Source organism: Lacerta agilis, chromosome 2, assembly GCF_009819535.1.
Source record: "Lacerta agilis isolate rLacAgi1 chromosome 2, rLacAgi1.pri, whole genome shotgun sequence".
Taxonomy (NCBI): Eukaryota; Metazoa; Chordata; class Lepidosauria; order Squamata; family Lacertidae; genus Lacerta; species Lacerta agilis.
In genome coordinates, this window is record NC_046313.1 from 100,597,516 (window position 1) to 100,621,471 (window position 23,956).

At 46.2% G+C, this 23,956-nt stretch overlaps 1 protein-coding gene across 1 annotated transcript; it reads left to right on the forward strand.

Moving 5' to 3' along the window:
• The first annotated feature begins 11,669 nt into the window (after positions 1–11,669).
• On the forward strand, positions 11,670–22,780 carry LOC117042331 (monoacylglycerol lipase ABHD6-like). The gene is made up of 8 exons (XM_033141879.1): positions 11,670–11,715; positions 14,803–14,978; positions 16,590–16,703; positions 17,119–17,251; positions 17,609–17,760; positions 19,459–19,513; positions 21,248–21,348; positions 22,367–22,780. Exons 1-8 carry the CDS (start codon positions 11,670–11,672, stop codon positions 22,541–22,543), a joined length of 954 nt encoding a protein of 317 aa, XP_032997770.1. The 3' UTR covers positions 22,544–22,780.
• The last annotated feature ends 1,176 nt before the right edge of the window (positions 22,781–23,956 follow it).

A 23,956-nucleotide genomic window follows, 5' to 3' on the forward strand; every position in this document is an offset into this window, starting at 1 on the left:
CCCAGGAAGAACCACGGGATTTGTTAAGGGTGCTGAGAGTTGTTAGGAGACCCCGATTCCCCCACAGTGAGCTACAGTTCTCGGAGTGGCTTCACAACCAAGCCCTCATCACAGGAAACTCTGGGTGAGCCACCCTACAGACACTACAAACCCTCCAAGTGTCCCATTTTCCAGGGACAATCCCAGATTTACAGAAGCCATCCTGGTTTCTGATTCAATTCTGGAACATCCCACCTTTCCTTAGGACGTCCCTGTTTTCATCGGAAGGTATGGAGTTATGTGACCTCCAAGCCAAGGAGATAAGTAACCTTTAGAAGACATCTTAATACAACCTTTAGAAGACATCTGAAGGCAGCCCTTCAAAAGGGAAGGTTTTTTAAATGTTAAATGTTTTATTATTATTTTATATATGTTGGAAGCTGCCCAGTGTTGCAGGAGCAACCCATTCAGATGAGCGGGGTGTTGTTGTTGTTGTTGTTGTTGTTACTATTATTTAGGATGTCTCCATTTTCATCGGAGAAAAGTTGGAGGGTATGACACTGGCATTACTCCTGTTTGCCTGGACCTCTTTGCCACTCTGCCCTGCCCCAGCCCCATGGCACCAAGCAGCAAGGATGCCTTTAAGAGGAGGACATCTCTGTCCTAGCTGCTTCTTCTTCTTCTTCTTCTTCTTCTTCTTCTTCTTCTTCTTCTTCTTCTTCTCCTCCTCCTCCTCCTCCTCCTCCTCCTCCTCCGGTGATTGCTCGTAGCCGAGTAAGATTGTCTTCCATAAACACAGTTTTAACAATGAGTCCATAAGTGATTGTGGAGGCTAATTCTGGATCCACACATCCTTCCACAGTGGGGACATTGGTTTCCACCACAAAGGATGGGCCAGTCCGTCAATGTCAGTTTCCTGTTTTTCCAGTCTTCAATTCAGTTATCCACATTTCCATGTCAGTTTGTGAAATATGTATTATCATTTTTCAAAAGCCCTCATGATAATACATCAGCATTTCAGTGCAAAATTCTCCCAACACATTTTTTTGCCTGCAATTCTGCCCGACCTACACAACTTTGCAAAGCAATTGTCCCTAATGTGATGCATTTTGATGTGCTACTTTCACCGATTTTTATGCACACTTTACCATGACATATGTATTTTTCTTTTTGTACCCCTTCCTTGGGCTGGAGAACCGTGCTGGCAAATTCAGAGAAGTGCAAATGTCAAAGGATGGCTCTGCTTCGGTTTTGCGCATTGTTTCGCAAAGTCTGAATTAGCTAGGTTCACCTTTACATTGGGACTGAATTGATTTTCTCCCATTGCTGCTGGCCATTGCTGCTTCCACACAGCATAGAATCTGAAGGAGTAAGAGAGAGGGAAGGGTGCAGGGCTGCTATCCTCTTAACTTTTGGTTGGTTTTTAAAAAGTGCTACAAGATAAGACTGGCACTGGCAGTGGTACGTGGCACAAGTCCTTGGTTCTCAAAAGAGAGGCACAGAACACCTGGAAGGGAGAATGACCTTCTGAGGAGCAGAATCTTTGGAGCCTCTCCAACCTACCCCTGACCAAGATTTGAAAGCAATGACTGCCTTCAGAGAACGGGCAAGGAAGCTCCGGTGTGAGCCATCAAGGGCAGGAGATGAGATTTACGAGAGGGAGAGGACTCAGCACTCCACCCCTGCTCTCAGCAGCTGAGGCTCTGTGTCATAATCACCACCCATTCAGTGTTTTGGGAACGGTTCCCTGCCCTAGGTGGAAGTTCTACTGGCCCACCCACTATGCACCAGAGTGCAGCCTCATGATATTGTGCAAATATCTCCCCGAGTTCTTCTTCTGCTGGTCTTGGGTAGAAGCAAAGCAGTTTCAGAATTGAGGGGGCAGAGTGTCTCCAATGTCAAAGTTCGAGAAAGGTGTAAGCAGAAGACAACTCTCCAGGCAACCACAGAAGAAGAAGAAGGAGAGTTTGGATTTGATATCCCGCTTTATCACTACCCGAAGGAGTGTCAAAGCGGCTAACATTCTCCTTTCCCTTCCTCCCCCACAACAAACACTCTGTGAGGTGAGTGGGGCTGAGAGACTTCAGAGAAGTGTGAGTAGCCCAAGGTCACCCAGCAGCTGCATGTGGAGGAGCAGAGACGCAAACCCGGTTCACCAGATTATGAGTCTACCGCTCTTAACCACTACACCATACAGAAGACGATCAGGGATTGTGTACGGGTGCCTCCAGATGATCCGTATTTTGCAAGAGAGATTCAAGTACAGTCGTACCTTGGAAGTCAAACGGAATCTGTTCCGGAAGTCCTTTCGACTTCCTAAACATTCAAAAACCAAAGCTCGGCTTCTGATTGGCTGCAGGAAGCACCTGCAACCAATCGGAAGCCGTGGAAGCCCCGCCGGAGGTTTGGCTTCCCAAAAAATAGTTTGCAAACCAGAACAGTCACTTCTGGGTTGGCGACGTTCGGGAGCCAAAACTTTCGGGAACTAAGCTGTTCAAAAACCAAGGTACAACTGTATATAATAGAACTTCAGGTTTGCAAAGTTGAAGTGGATTAAGGCTCTGTGGATTAAGACTCTGTTGCCCTAGTACAGTAAATTCATTAATTCATTCACTCACTCATTCAAGGTTTTGCAGTTTGGAAAGTGACTGCGAAATGTACAGACATATAAATGCCCCGTAAACAAATCAGAACAAGTGCAGGATGAATGCTAGTTGTCTAATTACTGCCCATAAACAAACCCAAAGGCTCCATAAAAACCAGACTGGACTAAACTTAGTGTAAGAAAATCAGGATGAATGTTGCGGTCCACAGAGATTTCTTGTTTGACATTGTATTATATTACATTATACTATATTTATATTATATTATATTATATTATATTATATTATATTATGCTGCCTTTTCCCTTTGACAAGCTGGGGACGCAAACAAACTCATCTCCCTACCAGAAGCTGTAGCCTTTAATTTGCACTAGATCATATATTAAATGTTTATCTGTGCAAACGAGACAAATATGCATGGCTTACCTGGAACTGAGTCTTGCTGGTTTGCTCGCAGAAAAGTTTGCCAACCAAAATGGCTTAAGGCATATGTAGAAGCTTGGTTTCAACAGGACAGGAGTTTATTTAACAGAGTTATCTCTCTACTCCTCCCAGATTTAGGGCAAGCTACCTGTAGTTTTAGCAAGTAAATATGCATTTTCTCAAAAACGTTTTCTGCCGGGAGGGATGGGTGACTTCGTTTATTTCCATTTCTCTCCCTGTTTCTCGTTCAGTTCTTCACATTTCTTTAACTATGCAAAGCTGCTTTGAGGGTTTCTCAACCCACCCTACAATCAAGTGGCATATGCTTTTTATTAAATAAATAAATAAATAAATAAATAAATAAATAAATGCATTTAAAGAATCATCGTGAAAATTACTCAGCATTTTAGTGCAAATGTCTCCTTGTTTTGTATATAATGCTGCTGAATATAGGCATTTGGCAAAGCAATTTCCCCTAAAATAATGCAATTTTCGCATGCTATTTTCAATAACATACAGTATACACCTTTCTGCACATGTTCACTAGCATATGCATTTGTTCACACATTACCTGGCTGGAGAATGGCACTGCAAATTCATAGCACAAATTTTGAAGGATTGCCTGGGTCAGGGTAGACACATTAAAATAATGAAACTGAATTGGCCCCAGAAGGATCTCCCCAAGGAGTCTCACCTGGCTCCTTCATTACATATCTTTAGGCACCGGGCATTCTCTTCAACCATTTCGCTGATTAACATTCTATTCCCTTTTAAATGTAGTTGGGGGAGGGGGGCTGTTATTGGTTTGTTTGGCTTTTGTTTTATTGTGGATTTTTGTGTTTTTGATTTTGCATCTTTATGTTGTGAACTGCCCCGTGATCCTTGGATGAAGGGCAGTATACAAATTTAAACAACAACAACAACACTACTAATAAATGTCCATTACCTCGAATGAGTCTGCTCAGAGTAGGGCAAATATTGGCTACAACCCTCTCTGTGTTCTAACTCACATATTGTTCCAGAAAATGCCTGCTCAGGGGCGTTCCTAGCCCCTTGGCTGCCCGGGGCGGGAAGCCAAGGGGCACCCCTGGGGGGCGGGGCATCGCGGCGCGTGCGTGCGTCATGACGTCATGAGGCACGCACGCGCGGCGACGGCCCGGCATCCCCGGGGGCGGGGCATCGCTGCGTGTGCGTCATGACGCACGCGCGCGCAGCGACGGCCCCGCCCCTGGGGTATGCCGGGCGGGGGCTTGGGGGCATCGGCGGGCTACAAAGAGCCCCGAAGCCGCTACCATAGCGCAAAGGGCTGCCAGGCTGCGGCTTCGGGGCTCTTTGTAGCGCACCGAGGCTCCGGAAGCGGCGGCCCGGCATCCCAGGGGGCGGGGCATCGCTGCGTGTGCGTCATGACGCACGCGCGCGCAGCGACGCCCCCGCCCCTGGGGTATGCCGGGCGGGGGCTTGGGGGCATCGGCGGGCTACAAAGAGCCCCGAAGCCGCTGCCATAGCGCAAAGGGCTGCCAGGCTGCGGCTTCGGAGCTCTTTGCAGCCCACTGAAGCTCCGGAAGCGGCGGCCCGGCATCCCAGGGGGCGGGGCATCGCTGCGTGTGCGTCATGACGCACGCGCGCCCAGCGACGCCCCCGCCCCTGGGGTATGCCGGGCCGCCACTTCGGGAGCCTCGTCCGTGCAGCGCTGCTGCTCCCGGGGTGACGGAGGGAGCGGCGGCGCATGGGAGTGGTGGGACGCGCCGCCGCTCCCTCCGTCACCCCGGGAGCAGCAGCACCGCACACACCCGCCTAGGGGCGGCCCGCCCCCACCGCCCCCACCCTACGACGCTCCTGTGCCTGCTTACTTGCACCTAGACCAAGGTGTGGCAGTGCCCATCAGCTACCCCATCCTTAGTCTCAGTGCTGTCCTCCCTGCTGACTTCTACAAGGGATGATGGGGACGAAACCAGAATGAGCTGGCTCTGCTTGCCATTGGCTCAGGCTCCACATACTGTTGGGTCCCCTGCCTTCCACCCCACCAGCCCCAAAGGGCACCAGCCAACACTGATTGGCCTACCTAGAACCCCAAGATCTACCAACCAGGTCGATGTACAAAACAAGCACCAGGTTCGTTCCCAGCTATCTCCAGGTAGGGATGGAAGAGACTTCTGGCTGAGTGTTGACGATACTGAGCTCGATGGACCTACGATCCCGTCCAGCAGAAGGCAGTTTCTTGTGTAACATATTACCTATGCAGCCTACTTCCAGTTCACCCCTGACCTGGAACAACAGAAGCACACATTAGCTCCACTGTATACGGGACAGCCCTTCAAATAGTTGAAGATGGCTATCTCGTTGCCTCTTAATTGTCTTTTCTTCGGGCACCTTCAGCCCTTCCTTCTAGGACTTGGCCTCCAGGTTCCTCCTTGCTATTGCTCTTTTCTCTAGGATCCCCTGACTGCCAAGGGGGAAGAGCCACAACATTTTTTCACCCGAGTCTCCTTTGCCTCCAGAGCAGCCGGCCACCTTTAACCGTATTCATGCAATGAGGCTGGGCACCTAATTACAGCAGGAGGCTGCCAAGTTAGAGAGGAGCAAGCCCAAAGGTTCCAAGGATGTAGCAGCCATGGGCCCTTAAGTGTTTCATCACAGAACCTCTGGTGGTTTCAAGGCGGCAGTGTGTGTGTGTGGGGGGGGGGGTGGGAAATTGTGATGAACCCAGCTGCAGAATGCTCCTTCGGTGTCCAGGAGGCTTTAGATGTGGGAGGGAGGACGTCCTTAAAAGACTCCTCCACCCAGCTTGAAGATGCAGATACCAACAAATGAGGCAGCAGTGAAAAGCGAGAGTGGACACCTGTGCACAACTCCCCATCCCAGGTAAGACTCCATGGAAGAAACAGGGGATTTTGACAGACAGGGCGTAAGTTTGCAAATTACTATGTTATATGTGTGTGCAGGTAACTCAAATGTGTGCATGGAGAATGGCAGGCTAAGCAACATCTAAACCAGGCATGGGCAAACTTCGGCCCTCCAGATGTTTGGGACTACAATTCCCATCATCCCTAGCTAACAGGACCAGTGGTCAGGGATGATGGGAATTGTAGTCCCAAACATCTGAAGGGCTGGAGTTTGCCTATGCCTGATCTAAACAATCTATTGCACACAGTGCTTTGATCTATGCTACGCATTCCTCTTACCCTTTTGGCATTCTGCTAAACACAGAGTGGTATACATACGGAGGAATGCTAGAGTACATAAGAAGAACTTGTTACTCTTTGTCATGTTTGCCAGTCAGTGATACTGTAATTTCCCCTTTGGTGGGAGATTTATATTATACCATATATATTTTAATCAGTATTATATTATATCATATCATATCATATCATATCATATCATATCATATCATATCATATTATATTATATTATATTATATTATATTATATTATATTGTAATTTTGTGTTTTGAACCATTCTGAGATCTACTGAAGACAGGCAGTAAAAATTTTCAAAAAGTTTTAAAAATAAAAAAAAATCTTTACTAATATTTAAAAGATTGATAGCCTACTCTTGATTGGTACCAATACCAGGGCAGGGATACAAAATGAAACATATGATGATGATGATGATGATGATGATTAACAACAACAACAACCCATCAGTAAAACAAAAACAAAAAAAGCAATTCTAAAAGCACCAGCAAAAGGCAACGAAAGAGAACAGAACAAAGAACAAGGAGAGCTAAAAGTCACTTGTGAAGATCAAATTAAATCGTTATAATAAACACCTTAGAAGCCTGATTGATCAGGTGCTCAGTGCTCGAATCATAGAATGGTAGAGTTGCAAGGTAACTGAATCAACGAAAAATGTATGATGAAGAGCCAGCGTGGCGTAGGGTTAGAGCACTGGACCTAGGAGAGCAAAGGTCTAGCCTCCACTCAGCCATGAAGTTCACTGGGTGGCCATGGACCAGTCACTGCCTCTCAGCCCAGCCTACCTCACAGGGTTGTTGTGAGGATAAAAAGGGGAGAAGGCAAACCATGTATGCCGCCCTGAGCATCTTGGAGGAAAGGTGGGAGGGTTAAAACAATAATAAGTAAATAACTATGCAAATTAAAATTAGATCCCAAGCTTAACATGAGTCAACAGCGTGATGCAGCAGCAAAAGAAGTTAACGCTATTCTAGGCTGCATCAACAGAAGTCTAGTGTCCAGATCAAGGGAAATCATAGTCTTGCTCTATTCTGCCTTGGTCAAACTACACCTAGAATGCTGTGTCCAATTCTGGGCTCCACAATTTAAGAAGGATGTTGACAAGCTGGAACGTGTGCAGAGGAGGGCAACCAAGACGATCAAGGGTCTGGAAACTAAGCCCTATGAGGAATGGTTGAAGGAGCTGGGTATGTTTAGCCTGGAAAAGAGGAGACTGAGAGGTGATATGATAGCCAACTTCAAATATCTTAAGAGCTGTCACATGGAGGAGGGAGCATGCCTGTTTTCTCCTGCCCTGGAGAGTAGGACTTGAACCAATGGCTTCAAGTTACAAAAAGGAGATTCTGATTAAACATTCGGGGGGGAGGGGGAATCTATTCAGCTGAGCAAATGGGCAGGAGTTTTGCCTTATAAAGTCAACTATTTCCTTATGGATAAATCTTCAGAAGAGTCCAACTGCATACATCTTGTTACACGCCACTCCCAATCTCCACAGCAAGGAGTTCCAGGCACTGAGCTGGCAGTAAATCGGACTGTGCAAACTGGAGTTAACTCTTTATTAGCAATAACACAATCTGCACAAGCTCGGTGGTGTAATGAGCACAGCAGTTCATCCCCAGTAGGACTCGACCAATGGATCAGTTGCAGAGATGGAAAGTCTCTGCTTCCTCATGGCCGTTTAAGCCTCCTCCTCTCCAGGTCTTTCTCCAAGCTTTCTCTCGGAGACTGTGCCTGAGTGGAGAGTGTCACTGCTCCAACCGCTTTAGCTCTCTTCTGGTTCTGGAAGACAAGGGGGAGGGGAGTTTGTTGCCTCTTGGCCTCCCTCCTCTCCTGCTTCTGCTTCCGTCTCTGCTTCTGGTTTTCTCTCTGCCACAGACTCTCCCAGCTCACTAAGCCTCGTTACCTCTTCAGCTTCCGACACCCCCTCCTCCCAGTCTGCTCCCTCTTCTCCCTCATCGTTGTCCCACCACCACTCCCTGGGTTCCGATCCTTCTTCCCTTGGTGTTTCCAACATCTGGTTCCTCCCACCATTCCTCTGCACCCAACCAGTCCATGACAGGGACTTACCTAAGGCCTTTGTTTCCCTTTTTGAAATGAAGCACAGCAGAGGCTGTGGTGTCTTTATGATCTATGGTTTATTTACACATATATACAACCTGAGCCTACATAGGAGTGGTCCACAACATTCATACCCCAAGAGGTTGTGGCTTCTTCCATAGCTACTATTGTTCTCAAACGTTGCTCTTCGCCTCTCTCTCTCTCCAGCACGCTGCTTCCCAGCTTTGTTGCTTAACTCCTCCCTGCAAGCCCAAAACTCGTGGCTTTATCTCTGGAGTCAAACGGGCCCCACCTCTTTGCTCTCTGTGGCGAGTTCCTTTGATGCATTGTTGTGCTAAACGGCTAAACGGGTCATTACACCACAGGCTACAACCTCCGTGGAAATTAGTCAAGAGCAAATTAGCACCAGCTTGCCTTATTTAGCCCATAACAGTGCTAATTCCAGAGGGTATGGACACGTCTAATATGCAGGTCAAATACACACATGGGTCTAGCTATCACCTTACACAGAGTGTGAGGAGAGACTAGCTTTCAACACCTCAAATCTTAATTAAATTCTAGCACCTATACAGTGGTACCTCGACTTATAAATTACTCAACATACGAATTTTTCGACTTACGAATGAAAAAAGTGCCCCCACGCCTACGAATTTTTCGACATCCAAAGGGCATTCGTTGGCCGTTTTAGATGGGGTTTACTCGACTTACAAATTTTAGATGTGGTTTACTCGACTTACGAATTATTCTGAATTTTTCGTTTCCAATGCATTCCTATGGGGGAATCACTTTTTTGACTTACGAATTTTTCAACCTACGAATGTGCATTTGGAATGGATTAAATTCATAAGTCGAGGTAGCACTGTAAACCTATTTTTATTCATTTATTTATTGAATTTATATACCGCCTTATACCCGCAAGTTTCAGGGTAGTTCACAGAATAAAATCAGAATAGAAAACCACAAAATATATAATCAAAATAAAAACAACAACCCAATAACCCCCCCCCCGCCAAAACCACACATTTTTAAAGGGCATAGGATGTCAATCAAATCAACCAAAGGCCTGGTTAAAACGGAACATTAAAAAAAAAGCAGTGGTCAGGAACAGTGGGAGTTGTAGTTCAAGGACATCTGGGTTCCCCCCCCCTCACCTGCTGCACCCCCCACAGCAGCCAGAATAATCATGGGAATAGTTGCTTCTAATCAGCCAGAGGTTCAAATGGTTTTACTTCTGCCTGGGAGGTGATGATGGGAGAAATTATTTCCCTTGGCTCAGGAGCTGCCCAGAACAGTTTCAGACAGAGCACTACTGCATCTTTCAAGATCTGTTTCAAGATCTTGTGGGGAGCTCTCCAGAGGTTTGGAGCCAGGTGCATCAACAACACACTCATGACACACAATTGGGTTGCAATTCACCAACATCTCCAGAAGCACTTGTCTTAGTCCTAAACAGGCTTTTGGGGAGAATCACAAGGAGGACAAGCTGAATCCGGGCAGAAGAGGGTTGATGGGAATAGAGCATAGGTTAGTAGCAATGAAAGAAGACATGGTTTCTCCATTCCCACGCTGTATCTGTCACATGCAGCCCTGTTCCTGTTCTGCTGCAGTTCATCTTACACCAACACATACCTGATTATCTCGCTGCCCGTTGTGGTGAAACTCTGTAACTTATGGAATTTATGTAATTATGAAAACTGCATTGCCGTAACGTTACTCCATCCCATTCATTCAAATGCAAAGGAAAAGCAATGCAAATGGCGGGCGGGTGGAGGAGATGCAATAAATGATACAATTCTTACCAGACTGAAAGCAGCAATACCTATCGTATTCACTGGATTGCTTTCTGTTTCTCACATGGGACAAATAAGCAAACACATGCAGTTTCTATTTGTATTGGAATACGCCAACATCCCTAAAGGTAGGAAACTTCATTGACCTTCCCTGAGTGTTTTCCATGCATGGAATGTGTATTTGTACTGCAATAATACCTCTGTCTTTCCTCAAAGGAGGGTGCGTGTGTGGCAAGTGTAGAAATTTCTGGTTTTGTATAGCTGGAATGTAGCCTACTGCACAATGAGTTACACACCTGTTGCTCTGCCTACTGTTTGCCTCTGATCCTGCCCACCATTGGTATCTGACTCCTCCAAGAGGCTGCCCACGAGGGAAAGTAGCTGTCACAGAAAAGCCTGTGTCTCCTGAGGCACCATACAATAAGCCACACTTTTTGATGGGACAACTCGTCAGGCCTTCATTGCAGAATGTACGGCTTGGGTTTGCAGATATGAGGAGAGACCCTTCTTCAAGTATTTGGGTATTCCACACCTTTAACTGGGCCTAGTAGCAAATAGGCAGCCAATTCAGCTCTCTCAGGATAAGTGTTACACAGTCCCTCCTTGCCTCACCACATTCTGCCCTAGCTGGAGCTTCTGGACCATCTTCAAGGGTAAAGGTAAAGGGACCCCTGAGCATTAGGTCCAGTCGCGGACAACTCTGGGGTTGCGGCACTCATCTCGCTTTACTGGCCGAGGGAGCCAGCGTACAGCTTCCGAGTCATGTGGCCAGCTTGACTAAGCCGCTTCTGGCGAACCAGAGCAGCGCATGGAAATGCCGTTTACCTTCCCGCTCCACAAGACACACTTTTCTCCTCCTGAAAAGTAAGGGGAAATGTCTGTGCGTCTTATGGAGCGAATGCATGGTCCCTGGAGCTGAATTGCCTTGGGACCAAAAGCAGATCGTGCTCTTTTTTTTACAAAGAGAGAAGGGGGTGTTAAAAGGAAGCCACTGAACAGCTGTTCAGCAAGTGATCGGGAGAGAGATAAGGGTCCCTTTCCAGCCCCGCCCCTTTGCCCAGCCCTCCGTTGTTGAATGCAGAGGGAGGCTGTTTGTTTCCCCAGCAACATGTGACTGGCTGATTAGATTATCTGTCTGGAAACTGTAGAAATGGCTGTAGGACTAGAAGCTGCAGAACTCTGAGTTGAAACCCATAAAAACGGGGCTTTTCCTCTTTGAAAAAGAAGCTGCACCACTTTCAGCTGATCCTCAAAAAAGCAGGGCTTTCCCCCTTTCCTCCTCTAAAAACTAGGTGTGTCTTATGTTCAGGTGCGTCTTATGGAGCGAAAAATACGGTATTTATCTACTTGCACTCGGACGTGCTTTCAAACTGCTAGGTTGGCAGGAGCAGGGACTGAGCAACGGGAGCTCACTCTTGTCACGGGGATTCGAAACACCGACCTTCTGATTGACAAGCCCTAGGCTCTGTGGTTTAACCCACAGCGCCCCCCGCGTCCCCCCTTAGAGTACATGGTACTCTATCTAAGCAGAGCATGGATCACACAGCTAGGCTACCCAGCTCCATTTGTATTAACTTTAAATATCTTTTCTTCCAATTGCCTTGTTGGTGAAACACACCAAGATGAAGGTCTACCAGGCTTGTGTGTTGATCACGCTGCTTGATGGAGGTGAGAGGTGGGCAACTTACAACCACCAGGAGCAATGCCTCAACGGCTTCCACACGCACTGTGTCAGGAGGATCTGGGGCATCACATGGCAGGACAGCATCTCAAAGAAAGATGTGTTCCCCCTAGCCCACATTCCCAGCATGTTCACACTCCTGTCTCAGCAAAGTCTATGCTGGCTTGGTCATGTCCACAGAATGGAAGATATCAGGATCCCCAAGGATGTGCTCTACAGGGAGCTGGCTTCAGGCACCAGGCTTGTTGGCGGAACAACTCCCAAGACAGACAGATGCCAACAACATGAGAGATTTGTCCCCATCACCCTCCCTGTTGAGTTCCACAAGGGGCAGCCCAGATATTATGGCGGAGGAAGCTGACAGCCAGTGCTCTCCTATGGACTGGTTGTAAGATCTTAGTCAAGCAGGTGGGGTTTGGTTGAGGTTGGTGGGGCAGTGTCCCATTTGACTAAATGAAGCAGCCTCTATATAAGAAATCAGCTTCTGGTATTATAGTGGTACACTTCTAACCCTAATGTTGGTTGTTTTCTTTATAGATGCATTAACCACACCACATGTCCATCACATGTGAAGACTATTTCCTCCTCTCTTCTGACATTCCTAAAAATTAACCTCAAATGTACCTGAAGTACCTTTGGAATAATATAGCATCTGGTCATAACCTGAAAACAATTTTCTTTCCAATGCATGCACAATGAAAAATTATGACCCTACTTCAAAATATATCCCCAAATGTCAAAAGAAACAGGTCTCTCAACTAATCCTAAGATTTCTTTATCTGCTCTTATGGGAAATGAAATTCTAGCAGAACTACAGGCATTAGGATCCACATCCTGCTAACTGACTTTATTCTTTTCTATGATTGTCTGATTGGTTTATTATGTGCAGGCCGCAAAGAACAACCTTAACTAGCAGACATGGATCTCACAGTGGTCAAGATGATTTTTCGCATCCCTATGAGTATCCTATCAACTTCCTTTTTCGTGCGGTACCATGCGTTGCCTTCGCTAATATTCGGGATCATGATGTGGTGAGTGCATAGCTCAGGTTATATACAGCAGTGGCGGGGAATTATGTGGCCCTCCAGATGTTGTCAGGCTCCAGCTCCCATCAGCCTCAGCAGGAATGTTCAAGTGTGATGAGTGTTGGGAGTCCAACAACATCTGATCTATGAACTGACTTCCATCCGTGGTCAACTATGCAGTGTCTTAACCAGGAAGCAGTATCTGTTTGGTGCAAGTTCAGAATCCAGGAAGCCAGAAAGCTACCAGCTGCAATAGGACAGCGAGGGAGAATCTATGGTCCTCCGCTGTTCTCAGACTCCAGCTCCCATCAGTCCCAGTCATCATGAGAGCAATGGTCAGGGATGATGGGAATTATAGTCCAACAACATCCAGAGGGTCACCTGTTCCCCACACCTGCACCAGGTCTGACTCTAGTATCTAGAGCAGGTGTGGGTACGTTTTGGCTTTCCAGTTGTTGTTAAACTACAACTCCCATCAACCCAGACAAACATCAGAGGCAGGGAGAGTCCCTAAACCTGATCTTGATGGAGGGCTGGCTTAATTGCCGAACAAATCGGCTCCCGAACGCCGCAAACCTGGAATTAAGTGTTCTGGTTTGCGAACGTTTTTCGGAAGCCCAACGTCTGATGCAACTTCTGCTTGAGTGCAGGAAGCTCCTGCAGCCAATCAGAAGCTGCACCTTGGTTTTAGGAGTCGAACGGACTTCCGGAACGGATTAAGTTCGAGAACCAAGGTACAACTGTACATGAATCTGAGAGGAGAGGATAAAAAGTAACAAAAAACAAGGAAGTAACAGCTTGCCAAACAACACTAGCAAAGAAGAGTTATAAATAAACAGGATAGCAATAAATGGCTCCTTTAAGGAGTCTAAGGCTATACTTATAAAGCACATTTGAACCGCAGTCTTTCCTTCAAAGAATTCTGGGTACTGTAGTTTCTTAAAGGTTGCTGGCAATTGTAACTCTGTGGCAGGTAAACTACAGCACCCAGAATTCTTTGAAGGAAAGACTGCGGTTCAAATGTGCTTTAAAGGCACAGTGTGCTCACAACCTAAATCCGAGGTGTTTTTTTTTTTATTTAAATGGGTAGCAGGTGTACCAAAAATGGGCAGAGAGAGTCAAATTTACACAGAAAGGTCAGGCTAGGAATTATGTCTTTCCCTAGGCTACCAAACCATCAGTAACCTCAGGATTGCAACTCTCTGCTGTGGGGGGGGGGGTAACTGGCAGCTGTTCCTTAGGATCACACAGGCTTTGTTTCCTCTGGTAGTTATGATGGCCCAATGCACCAAAACTCCTAAGGACCGCTCCCAATGGCTTCATAAAGGAACACAAGAAGCTGCCTGCTGACTTAGGTCATTTGGTCCATTTAGCTGGTAGACCAGCAGTCCTGACTGGAGATGTAGGGCTTTAGAGTACAGCGCACATCCCACCCCAAAGAATCCTGGGAACTGTAGTTTGTTAAGGGTGCTGAGGGCTGTTGGGAGACCTCTGTTCAGCTCACAGAACTACAATTCCCATAATTCCCCAGAAAGAGGGACTGATTGTCCCACCAGTCTGGAAACTGTAGCTCTGTGAGGGTAATAGCAACCTCCTGACAATTCTCAGCACCCGTAACAGACTATAGCTCCCAGGATTCTTTGCAGAAAGCCATGGCTGCTTAAAAGTGGTATCATCCTGCTTGAAATGTATAGTGCAAATGGGGCCTTGGACACTCAGCTGTTAAGTAATAATAATAATATCTGATTATTTATATCATAAACCAGATAGATTTTTAATACAATCAATCCTGATGGCTGAAGAGCCTTCAGAGCCCTGGAAACAGAGAGGGTTGGCCACAATATGGGTTAAGCAGCAGGCAAAAACAAAGCTGGTGAGCAGCAGAAACTCTGCCACCCTGATGTCAAGTGGAAGTGCAAACGAAAAAAAAAAATCCTTCCAGTAGCACCTTAGAGACCAACTAAGTTTGTTATTGGTATGAGCTTTCGTGTGCATGCACACTTCTTCAGATACGTTTTGTAAGTGCAAAATCACTCTTGCCTCATCTAGCTTCTCTCTATACTTTCAGGTTCAAACGTCGGAGAACGGGCGTGAAAGTGGAGCACACGGATTGTGAGGGCTACCGATTCAGTTACTTCACGCGGGGGCAGCCTGGGCCTCGGCCATCCGTGCTGATGCTTCATGGGTTCTCTCTCGACAAAGACATATGGTTAAATACAATCAAAGTAGGTTCCTATTTCTTTATTCGGACAATGCCCGGTATTTGCCCAGGGAGCTGCTTCGAACTGGAGTGCCAAGTGCCACATAAATGCTCATTCTGCACTTGTAAGGAATCAATCGTCCAGCGTGGCGACAAAAAACACTCTGGAACTCCCTGCCCCTTAACTCTATTTATTTATTAAATTTGTATCCCACCCTTCCTTCCTTCCACCCTTGCTATACTGTTTTGTATGCAAATCATATTTTGTTTAGGCAAGTCTACCCAGATATGTAAAGCTGACATGTATTTTAATAAGTAATTTTACTTGAGCATATATAGTTTAAACCAGGCATAGGCAACCTTCGGGCCTCCAAATGTTTTGGACTACAATTCCCATCATCCCTGACCACTGGTCCTGTTAGCTAGGGATCATGGGAGTTGTAGGCCAAAACATCTGGAGGGCTGAAGGCTGCCTATGCCTGGTTTAAACTGTTGCTTGATTTTGGTGCTTTTTAAGGTTAGCTTGTTCCTAACTCTGGCTTTGATTGGTAACAACTTTAATATGTATTTTATGAAAACCACTTAGAGGCTTTTTCACAATTAAGCAGTACAGTGGTACCTCTGGTTAAGAACTTAATTAGTTCTGGAGGTCCGTTCTTAACCTGGAACTGTTCTTAAACTGAGGTACCACTTTAGCTAATGGGGCCTCCCGCTGCCGCTGCGCACAATTTCTGTTCTTATCCTGAAGCAAAGTTCTTAACCTGAAGCGTTATTTCTGGGTTAGCGGAGTATGTAACCTCAAGTGTATGTAACCTGAGGTACCACTGTATACAAATTCTGTTAAATAAAGAAACAAAGCAGCTTCATCCACACCCTACATGCAAAGCACTCCCATACCACATTAACAGTCATGGCTTCCCCCAAAGAATCCTGGGAAATGTAGTTAAGGCTCCCCTAACAGCCTTAACAAACCACAGCTCCCAGGATTCTCTGGGGGAAGCCATGACAGTTTAAAGTGGTATTATACTTTCAATGTATTGTGCAGCTGAGTGAGGTCTTTGTTAACCTTCTCTACTGTCTTTCTGCCAAGGCATCCAAGGTGGTTTAAAATCTTAAAATACTAAAACAAACAAAAGATATAAAATATAGAGCAACAGAGTCTTCTCAGCCTGACTGATGGTCTCTCCAGGAGCTGATGGCATGAGCTCTGAGGCCTGGGCCTCCCTCACTTCTGCCTTCCCTCAGGTCACACAAGTCTTTCTTAAGTAACCCCAGGCAAGGTGGGGAAAGCAGCTGTCCTAACAGCTCTCTCGGGCTGTTGATAGTTCCAGAAAGTGGTGATGGTTTGTGTGCTCCCAGTCTATACACATGAAACAGGCCTGCTAAAAAAATGCCACCTTAACCACACCACCCTTCAGCAATGAAGAGGTCCAGTTATGCAGTTGGTAGAGCTGGAGACACTTAATCTCAGGGTCATGGGTTCGAGCCCCCACACTGGGCAAAAGATTCCTGCATTGCATGGTGTTAAGACTAAATAACGCTTGTGGGCCCTTCCAACTACAATTTTATGATCCTCTATGATTCTATGCTTGTTTTGATTCCTTGGTTTTGTATGAAGAACATCGTCTTTCCACAGCTCTTTCCTCGTGACCTCCACTTGATCTGCCTTGACATGCCCGGTCATGGGGAAACCACTCGCCTGCTGGGGGAAAGTTACACAGCTGCAGCTCAGACCAAACGGATACACCAGGTAAGGCCTCCGTTTACCCAACAGAGACCCATTCTAACTTGAAAGCTGGCAGGCGAGTGGTTCCCGGAGAAGACCTTTTACTGATTGGTGGAATGTGGGAATTGTCATCATGACTGACTGTGTGATCACTTCAACTGTGGGAGTTGAACCCTGGTTTGCAGGTTGTGGCCCAACGCTCTATAACCACTACACCACATTGGCACTGGTGCTAGAAAGAAAGGAGAGGCCTGGTTTTGTGTGTTGAATAACTGACCAATAAAACAGATCACTGTCTTCTCTGGAAAACACCCTGCCTAGCTTAGTTGCTACAGTAGGGTCATAAAACTGCCTAAATATATGTGACACGATTTCTCTTTACCTGCACTGCATAAAAATAAGAAGTAATCCTTTAATAATAATATTTTTATTATTTCAGTTTGTTGAGGGCATTGGCCTAAGCAAAAAGCCTTTTCACCTGGTTGGCATGTCTATGGGAGGAATGGTTGCCGGCCTTTATGCTGCTCAGTACCCATCAGAGATTTTCGCCTTGTCCCTCCTTTCCCCTGCAGGTGAGTACCAAAATTCTTCAGATCTCCTTCTCCAGTTGCCTTTCCAAAATGACATGGGTGATTATTCCTAGAAACTCAGAACTAAGTCATAGCATTGCAGAGTTGGAGGTGACCCCAGGAGTCATCTAGCCCAACCTCCTGCAATGCCTGAATCTTTTGGCCAATGTGGAGCTGGAGCCCATGGTAATGGTTGACCACCTTATGGAACACTTCCCAGCTGGTGCCTTTCCATTTGAAGTTGCTTTTACTAGTTGATCCTTTAAATTCTGCTGCCATCTTGTCTGTTGAAACTGGGGTTGTGCTACAAATTACTTTGGTTTGTCTGCTGGACATTCTGCATTGTCTCCCAACTCCTAGGTCTAAAGTATCCAACAGAAAATGAGTTCTTCATGCGCTTAAAAGAGCTGATTCAGAACCCCGACAATGTTACTCTTTTTCCAGTGACTGAAAAGCAGGGCAAACACTTGCTGAAACTCTGCTTGCATCGCCCCAACATTGTGAACACACAGGTGAGAGAAGCTGTACTCCAAATAATGCCCAATCTTCTGCAGTGACGTCTTCTACCTATGCCAACATCCTATTCCCCACTCCTCAAAGCTGCTTAAGCAGGAAAGGCACAGACTGAAATCTGAAAATGCGCAATTAAACTATATGGAATTAGCTCCCGCAATATAGGTAGATATGGCTCCCAACTTGGATGGCTTTTTAAAAGGATTGGATAAATTTCTGGAAGAGGATATCCACAGCTACCAACCACAATGGCTATGCCTTTGGATGCCAGCTGCTGGAAACCACAGAAGGGGAGAGCGCTTTTGCACTGAGGTCCAGCTTGTGGGCTTCTTAAAAGATATCTGGGTGGCCACTGTGAGTAGGGGATGCTGGTCTGGATGGGTCATTGGCAAGAGAGTGCAAGTTCCCTGCAGATAATACCAGGATGCCTTTCACCTGCAACTGGTAAATATGATATGAGCTGGGCCCCCAAAGCCAGCAAGGCTGCCTCATCCCTATTTTGAAGTGAGGCAATGCATGTTAGCATCTAAACACCACCAATCCATTAGACCGTGATAGCCAGAGCCTAAAATTACATAACTACACCATTGATAAATGAATGCAGCAGCTAGACTGGTGACTGGGAACGGCTGCTAGGCCACATAACACCGGTCTTGAAAGACCTACATTGGCTCCCAGTACGTTTCCGAGCACAATTCAAAGTGTTGGTGCTGACCTTTAAAGCCCTAAACAGCCTTGACCCAATATACCTGAAGGAGCATCTCCACCCCCATTGTTCAGCCCGGGCACTGAGGTCCAGCACTGAGGGCCTTCTGGCGGTTCCCTCACTGTGAGAAGTGAGGTTACAGGGAACCAGGAAGAGGGCCTTCTCGGTATGGCGCCAGCCCTGTGGAACGCCCTCCCATCAGATGTCAAGGAAATAAACAACTATCTGACTTTTAGAAAACATCTGAAGGGAGCCCTGTTTAGGGAAGTTTTTAATGACTGATGCTTTAATTACAGGTAGGTAGCAGTGTTGGTCTGCCAGTCAAAACAAAATAAAGAAGTGTGCATGCCCACAAAAGCTCATACCAAGAACAAACTTAGTTGGTCTCTAAGGTGCTACTTGAAGAATTTTTTTATTTTTTTATTTTTTTATGCTTTAATGTATTTTTAATCTTTTGTTGGAAGCCACCCAGAGTGGCTGGGGAAACCCAGCCAGATGGGCAGAAAATAAAATAAAATAAAATAAAATAATAAAATAAAATAAAACCATCATCATCATCATGGTCTGGCAGCAGCAGGCCAAGAATGAATGTGTAAATACAGGAATGAGCAACTACCACCACAGCTTCTCTACTGTAACAGCCATTTTGCCAATTCGCAGCTGATAATTCCTATAAACTCATAAAAGTGGAACAGATCTGAGGTGAATTTACTTCTGTTAGCCTTTTTTTCATAGCAATTGCTTTATGAATTTCTTCACATGCTGTAAAAAAGGCAACAGATTGTACTTCGCATATTAATATGCCTTGTAATTCTTTTTAAATGTCAATATGCCAAGTTTTCATCTGGTCTATGAAATACATAGCCAGAGAATCCAATATATCACCACCACCAGCTGCCTTAAGAAAGGAACAACATATTGTTCCATGACTCGAACCTCGCAGCCTTCCAATGTTGTCATCTCTGACTCAGACCTTGTTTTCCATGCTTAGCTGCTGAAGGGTTATCTCGACGATCGGAGACCACATAAGATGTTTTTCATAACATGTAAGTAGAGAAACCAGTTGTGGAGTCATTCTGTGTTGCTTCACACATTACACGGGAGTTAAGCCAGCTGAGAATCAGGAGCGCACTTGGCAGCCGAGCTGACAAGCATACCTGCATAAGTCTGTTGCGTTCACACATTCCAGTTTTCTGAAGAAGCAGAAAGCGGCTTGCTAAATATTCTTGAGAGGTGCTCATGCATCAGAGAAAGGTGAAGTTATGGATTCAAGCTATCACTGGAGCATAGAAAGATGTCTTATTGCGTCAGACCATTGGGTCCACCTAGTTATACTGACTGGCAGTGGCTCTCCAGGGTTTCAGATTGGGGACTCTACCAGCCCTACCTAGAAATGCAAGAGGATATGGCCATAGAATCATAGAGTTGGAAGAGACCACAAGGGCCATCCAGTCCAATCCCCTGCCAAGCAGGAAACACCATCAAAGCATTCCTGACAGGTGGCTGTCAAGACTCTGCTTAAATGGCTACCAGCTATGGTATCTGTTATGCCACACATCTGAAGTTTCGCCGTGAGGGCCCAAGTAGAGGCATGAGTGAGATGTCCCTGGCTGTGGTGCAGAGGGGTTGCTGTTATTCACCCCCTGCACTCCTTCAAAAGAGTGGGATGGAAGTTGAACAAATAATATTTGTTTTTACTGTACTGGCCCAAATAAAAGCCACGCTCCCCCACCCCAAATTCTGACCGTGAAAAGTTAAAAGTGCGGCTTATATTCGTGACCTTACAAAAATTGGTTGTTGCCTGGTTTCGGCTGGGCCGGCTCCCAAGATGGCGGTGCAGTGAGGGGGTCCCCGAGAGGGAGCCAGAAGGTGGCGAGAAGGAAGGAAAGGAGGAGCGCGGACAAGAGAGCGAGAAGGTCTGCTAGGAGGAGGAACAGGAGATTCAGCCAGTGTGCTGGGGCTAGCACTAGCCCAAGGTGCTGCCTGGCTTTAGCCCACCAAGGGGTGCGAGTCCCGCCAGCCGCCGCCTCTCCCATTGGGGGGCCATGGTGGTACTGACCTTCTGGAAGAAGAGTTTGGATTTGGATTTGATATCCCGCTTTATCACTACCCGAAGGAGTCTCAAAGCGGCTAACATTCTCCTTTCCCTTCCTCCCCCACAACAAACACTCTGTGAGGTGAGTGGGGCTGAGAGACTTCAAAGAAGTGTGACTAGCCCAAGGTCTCCCAGCAGCTGCATGTGGAGGAGCGGGGAAGTGAACCTGGTTCACCAGATTACGAGTCTACCGCTCTTAACCACTACACCACACTGGCTGCTGCCCACTGCCACCGGAGTGAAGGCACTGCCTCCTTGGCCCCCGCCCCTCCTTGGGTAATCTCATTCCCCCCCCCCTTCAATTTTAAAGGTGTGGCTTATATTCGAGCCAATATAGTAAATGCAGCTGCAGGTTCTTCCCCAAAAGGCAAACTCCAGCTGGGGATGGGGGAGATTAACATAGCTGTCAACTTTTCCCTTTTCTTGCGAGGAATCCTATTTGGAATAAGGGAATTTCCCTTAAAAAAGGGAAAAATTGACAGCTATGGAGATTAATTATGAAAACAGTTGGGGAGGCAGCTAAAGGTCCTTCCTCTGTGGCACAGCCCCTGATCAAATTAACGCAAGCAGGTAACGTTATTTTTAAAAGCCGCAGAAGACGATGATTACGGATCCCCTCGGCATATCTAGTTCCCCCTCTGCATATGACAGAAACAGCCCTAACTCTGCTTCCTTGTTGGTAAAGGTTTCTTAGACGTCTTCAGTGCTCAGTCCAGATACAGCCTTCATGACAACATGAGCAAGATTAGGGCACCTACACAGATCATTTGGGGACGGGGTGACAAGGTAAGTTGTGTTCGCACATGCTTGTGTTCCTAGGGAGCGGGCCAAAAAAAGTGAGCTGTTTCGGTGGCATTTCATTTCCCAAGGTTGTTGCTGTTCTGAATGGTTCGTTTAGTTAAATTTGGCACATTTACATTCCCACATTTCATAATGGAAATCATGGCAGCATGCATGGGCTTCCTAGACAGTCTCTCCTCCAGACACCGACCAGGCCCAGACTTGTATTTGCTTTAGCAAGGTGGCTGCATCACATGCTCTCATACCATGGCCTAGGATAGCTCAAAACAAAGAACTTGGTTCATGGCCTTTATTAAGCTGGAAATCTAAGGCGGGGAAAACAGTGCAGCAAATATTTCCTTTATGGCTTCTACAAGCCTACTTGAAGCATACATCCTGACACTACAGCCACCAATCGTTAAAACACAGATACAAATAGGCACGTGCCAACCAGCAACAACCATGTCAGTCCAATCAATATCTGTTTATAATCTGAAATTTAAGGCACCACAATTCCAACACCTGCCCTGTCCTAAGAGAACAGGTAATATGGATGCCCTGTGGAACATAAATTCCCACTGAAGGGATGACATACTAAATTACACTGGAGTTCAAATTTAGGAAGGTGAATACAAAATGGGATTAAGACCACTTCATTCTCAGAGTAAGGTGAATATTACAGTAACTGTGCAATGAACATCTCTGAATGGAGCAGGACTTCCTCTCCCTCCTCTGCCCCCGCCCCACAAATTTGATCTTGGTTGTTCGACCAACCCTTGAGAGCAGAATTGAGGGCAGAGGTCCACAGAGGGATGAGAGGGAAGGGAGATATGTTGGATTCAGTTGTGACTGACTACTGATGATGGTGATGATGGCAATAGTCATGATCACGCAATATAGATTTATACCACAACTCACCAAAGGTTAGGGATGCTATCAGTAGTCACAGGTAAGAGATTTCCCCCCCCCCCAGTGCAATGCAGACACTAGGAAAAAAATTGTATACCCATTCTTTGTTGTTCAGGTCTTTGATTCATCCGGCGCAGAAGTTTTGGCAACAGCCACTCCCATCTCCCAAGTGCACATGCTGGAGAAATGTGGACACTTCATAGCATTCGAGAGACCCAAGAAATCTGCAAAGCTCATCCTAGAATTCTACAATTCAGTTTGTGACAAAGCAGAGATGAAGAAGGTGGCATAAACCTCACTGAGTCCGGCAGCTGGGGTATTTAAAGGGACTTCCTACTCTGGAAAGAAAAAAACACGGACATAACATTGTGGGTATCTGTGCTGGCTTCCCCTGTTTGTTACAAGATGGTTATTTATTTATGTCTAAAGTTGGTTCTGTCCCACCTTTCAGCCCTGGACTGACCTTAAGGATTCTGGAATGTTCAAGTTGACTTCTTTCCTTCGACATATTGGAACCCGGAATTAAATTGCGCTGATGAAATGAGCTGTGTATGTTTGATTGGCAGCATAGTCCTACACATGTCTATTTAGAAGTTAGTCTCATTGAGTTCACTGGGGCTCACTCCCAGGCAAATGGTACAGCGGAGGTAGGGAACCTGTGGTGTTCCAGTTGTTGTTGGGACTCCAAATCCCACTAGCCCCATTCATTGCCAATGGCCAGAGGTGGAGTTGGAGCCCAATAGCATCTGGGGAGGGCCCACGTTCCCCATGGTAATGTCACAGCCTTCAATTATAAAACCAAACTGTGTGCCTTTATGGAAACATATTGTGTAATTTTTACTTGATGCCTGTCACTTCCCCTCTCCCTTATTTCAAAAATAGGATGCACTTCAGGAACCAACAGATCTGCCAAATGCACCTTGCTATCTCAACAGACAGAATATACATTGTTAAGACAAACTTCAGGCTGCTTCCAAGATTCAGCTGAGATGGTGGTGCCAGAAAGACAGGTCCCTTTTTTACAGTCAATATTCCATCTGCCACCAAATCCTTATTCAGACACTTCTCACAATACGTTGCAAAAATAGAAACGCTGCCATTTTTCTCCAACCCTTCAATAAAGCTCTGGCCACCTCCTTCCTTGTTAGATCTCAGTCCTTTCACCTCTTATCCAAACTGAAATGAAAATTCATTTCTCCATACTGGGAAGTCTGTGATGCCCCTCCTCAAATTTTACAAAGTCCCATGCCCTTCCACATCCAGCACAACTGCCTGGTCTTTCCTGTTAAAAGCAACCCAAGCTTACAAATTGGGCTCACTCCTGCCTGCCTTATATTCACCATTATCTCTCTGCTTCTAATATTTGCTGACATTTCCACCACCATCAAGCTGCTCAGAAACTGCAATGGATCTGCTCAGTTTTCGTGCAGTTATAACCCCATTGGATCACCTGCATAGCTCTCTACTTCTTTTCCTTCAATTCCTTCCCCCAAAGTGCACATTTTCCATACAGCATATTGCTTAGCCTCTTAAGTTCACATCCCCAAGGGAAATGAAGCTCTGCAGCAAAGACCTATGAATGCCAATGAAAAGTCCAGCTGTTTCCAATGGTGCTTAGTCCAAAATTCGTCTTTAAAGGATTACAACTTGCCCATTTAACCATGTTTGATCATATCCCTAGGTGCCCTTGTCTTTTCATCATTCC

Bases quoted from the DNA above. Each gene is read 5' to 3' on its own strand.
- LOC117042331 (XM_033141879.1), top strand. From the start codon at position 11,670: ATGAAGGTCTACCAGGCTTGTGTGTTGATCACGCTGCTTGATGGAG. The intron at 17,761-19,458 runs GTGAGAGAAGCT...TTCCATGCTTAG, and splicing joins CCAACATTGTGAACACACAG to CTGCTGAAGGGTTATCTCGA. The intron at 21,349-22,366 runs GTAAGTTGTGTT...TTTGTTGTTCAG, and splicing joins TTTGGGGACGGGGTGACAAG to GTCTTTGATTCATCCGGCGC.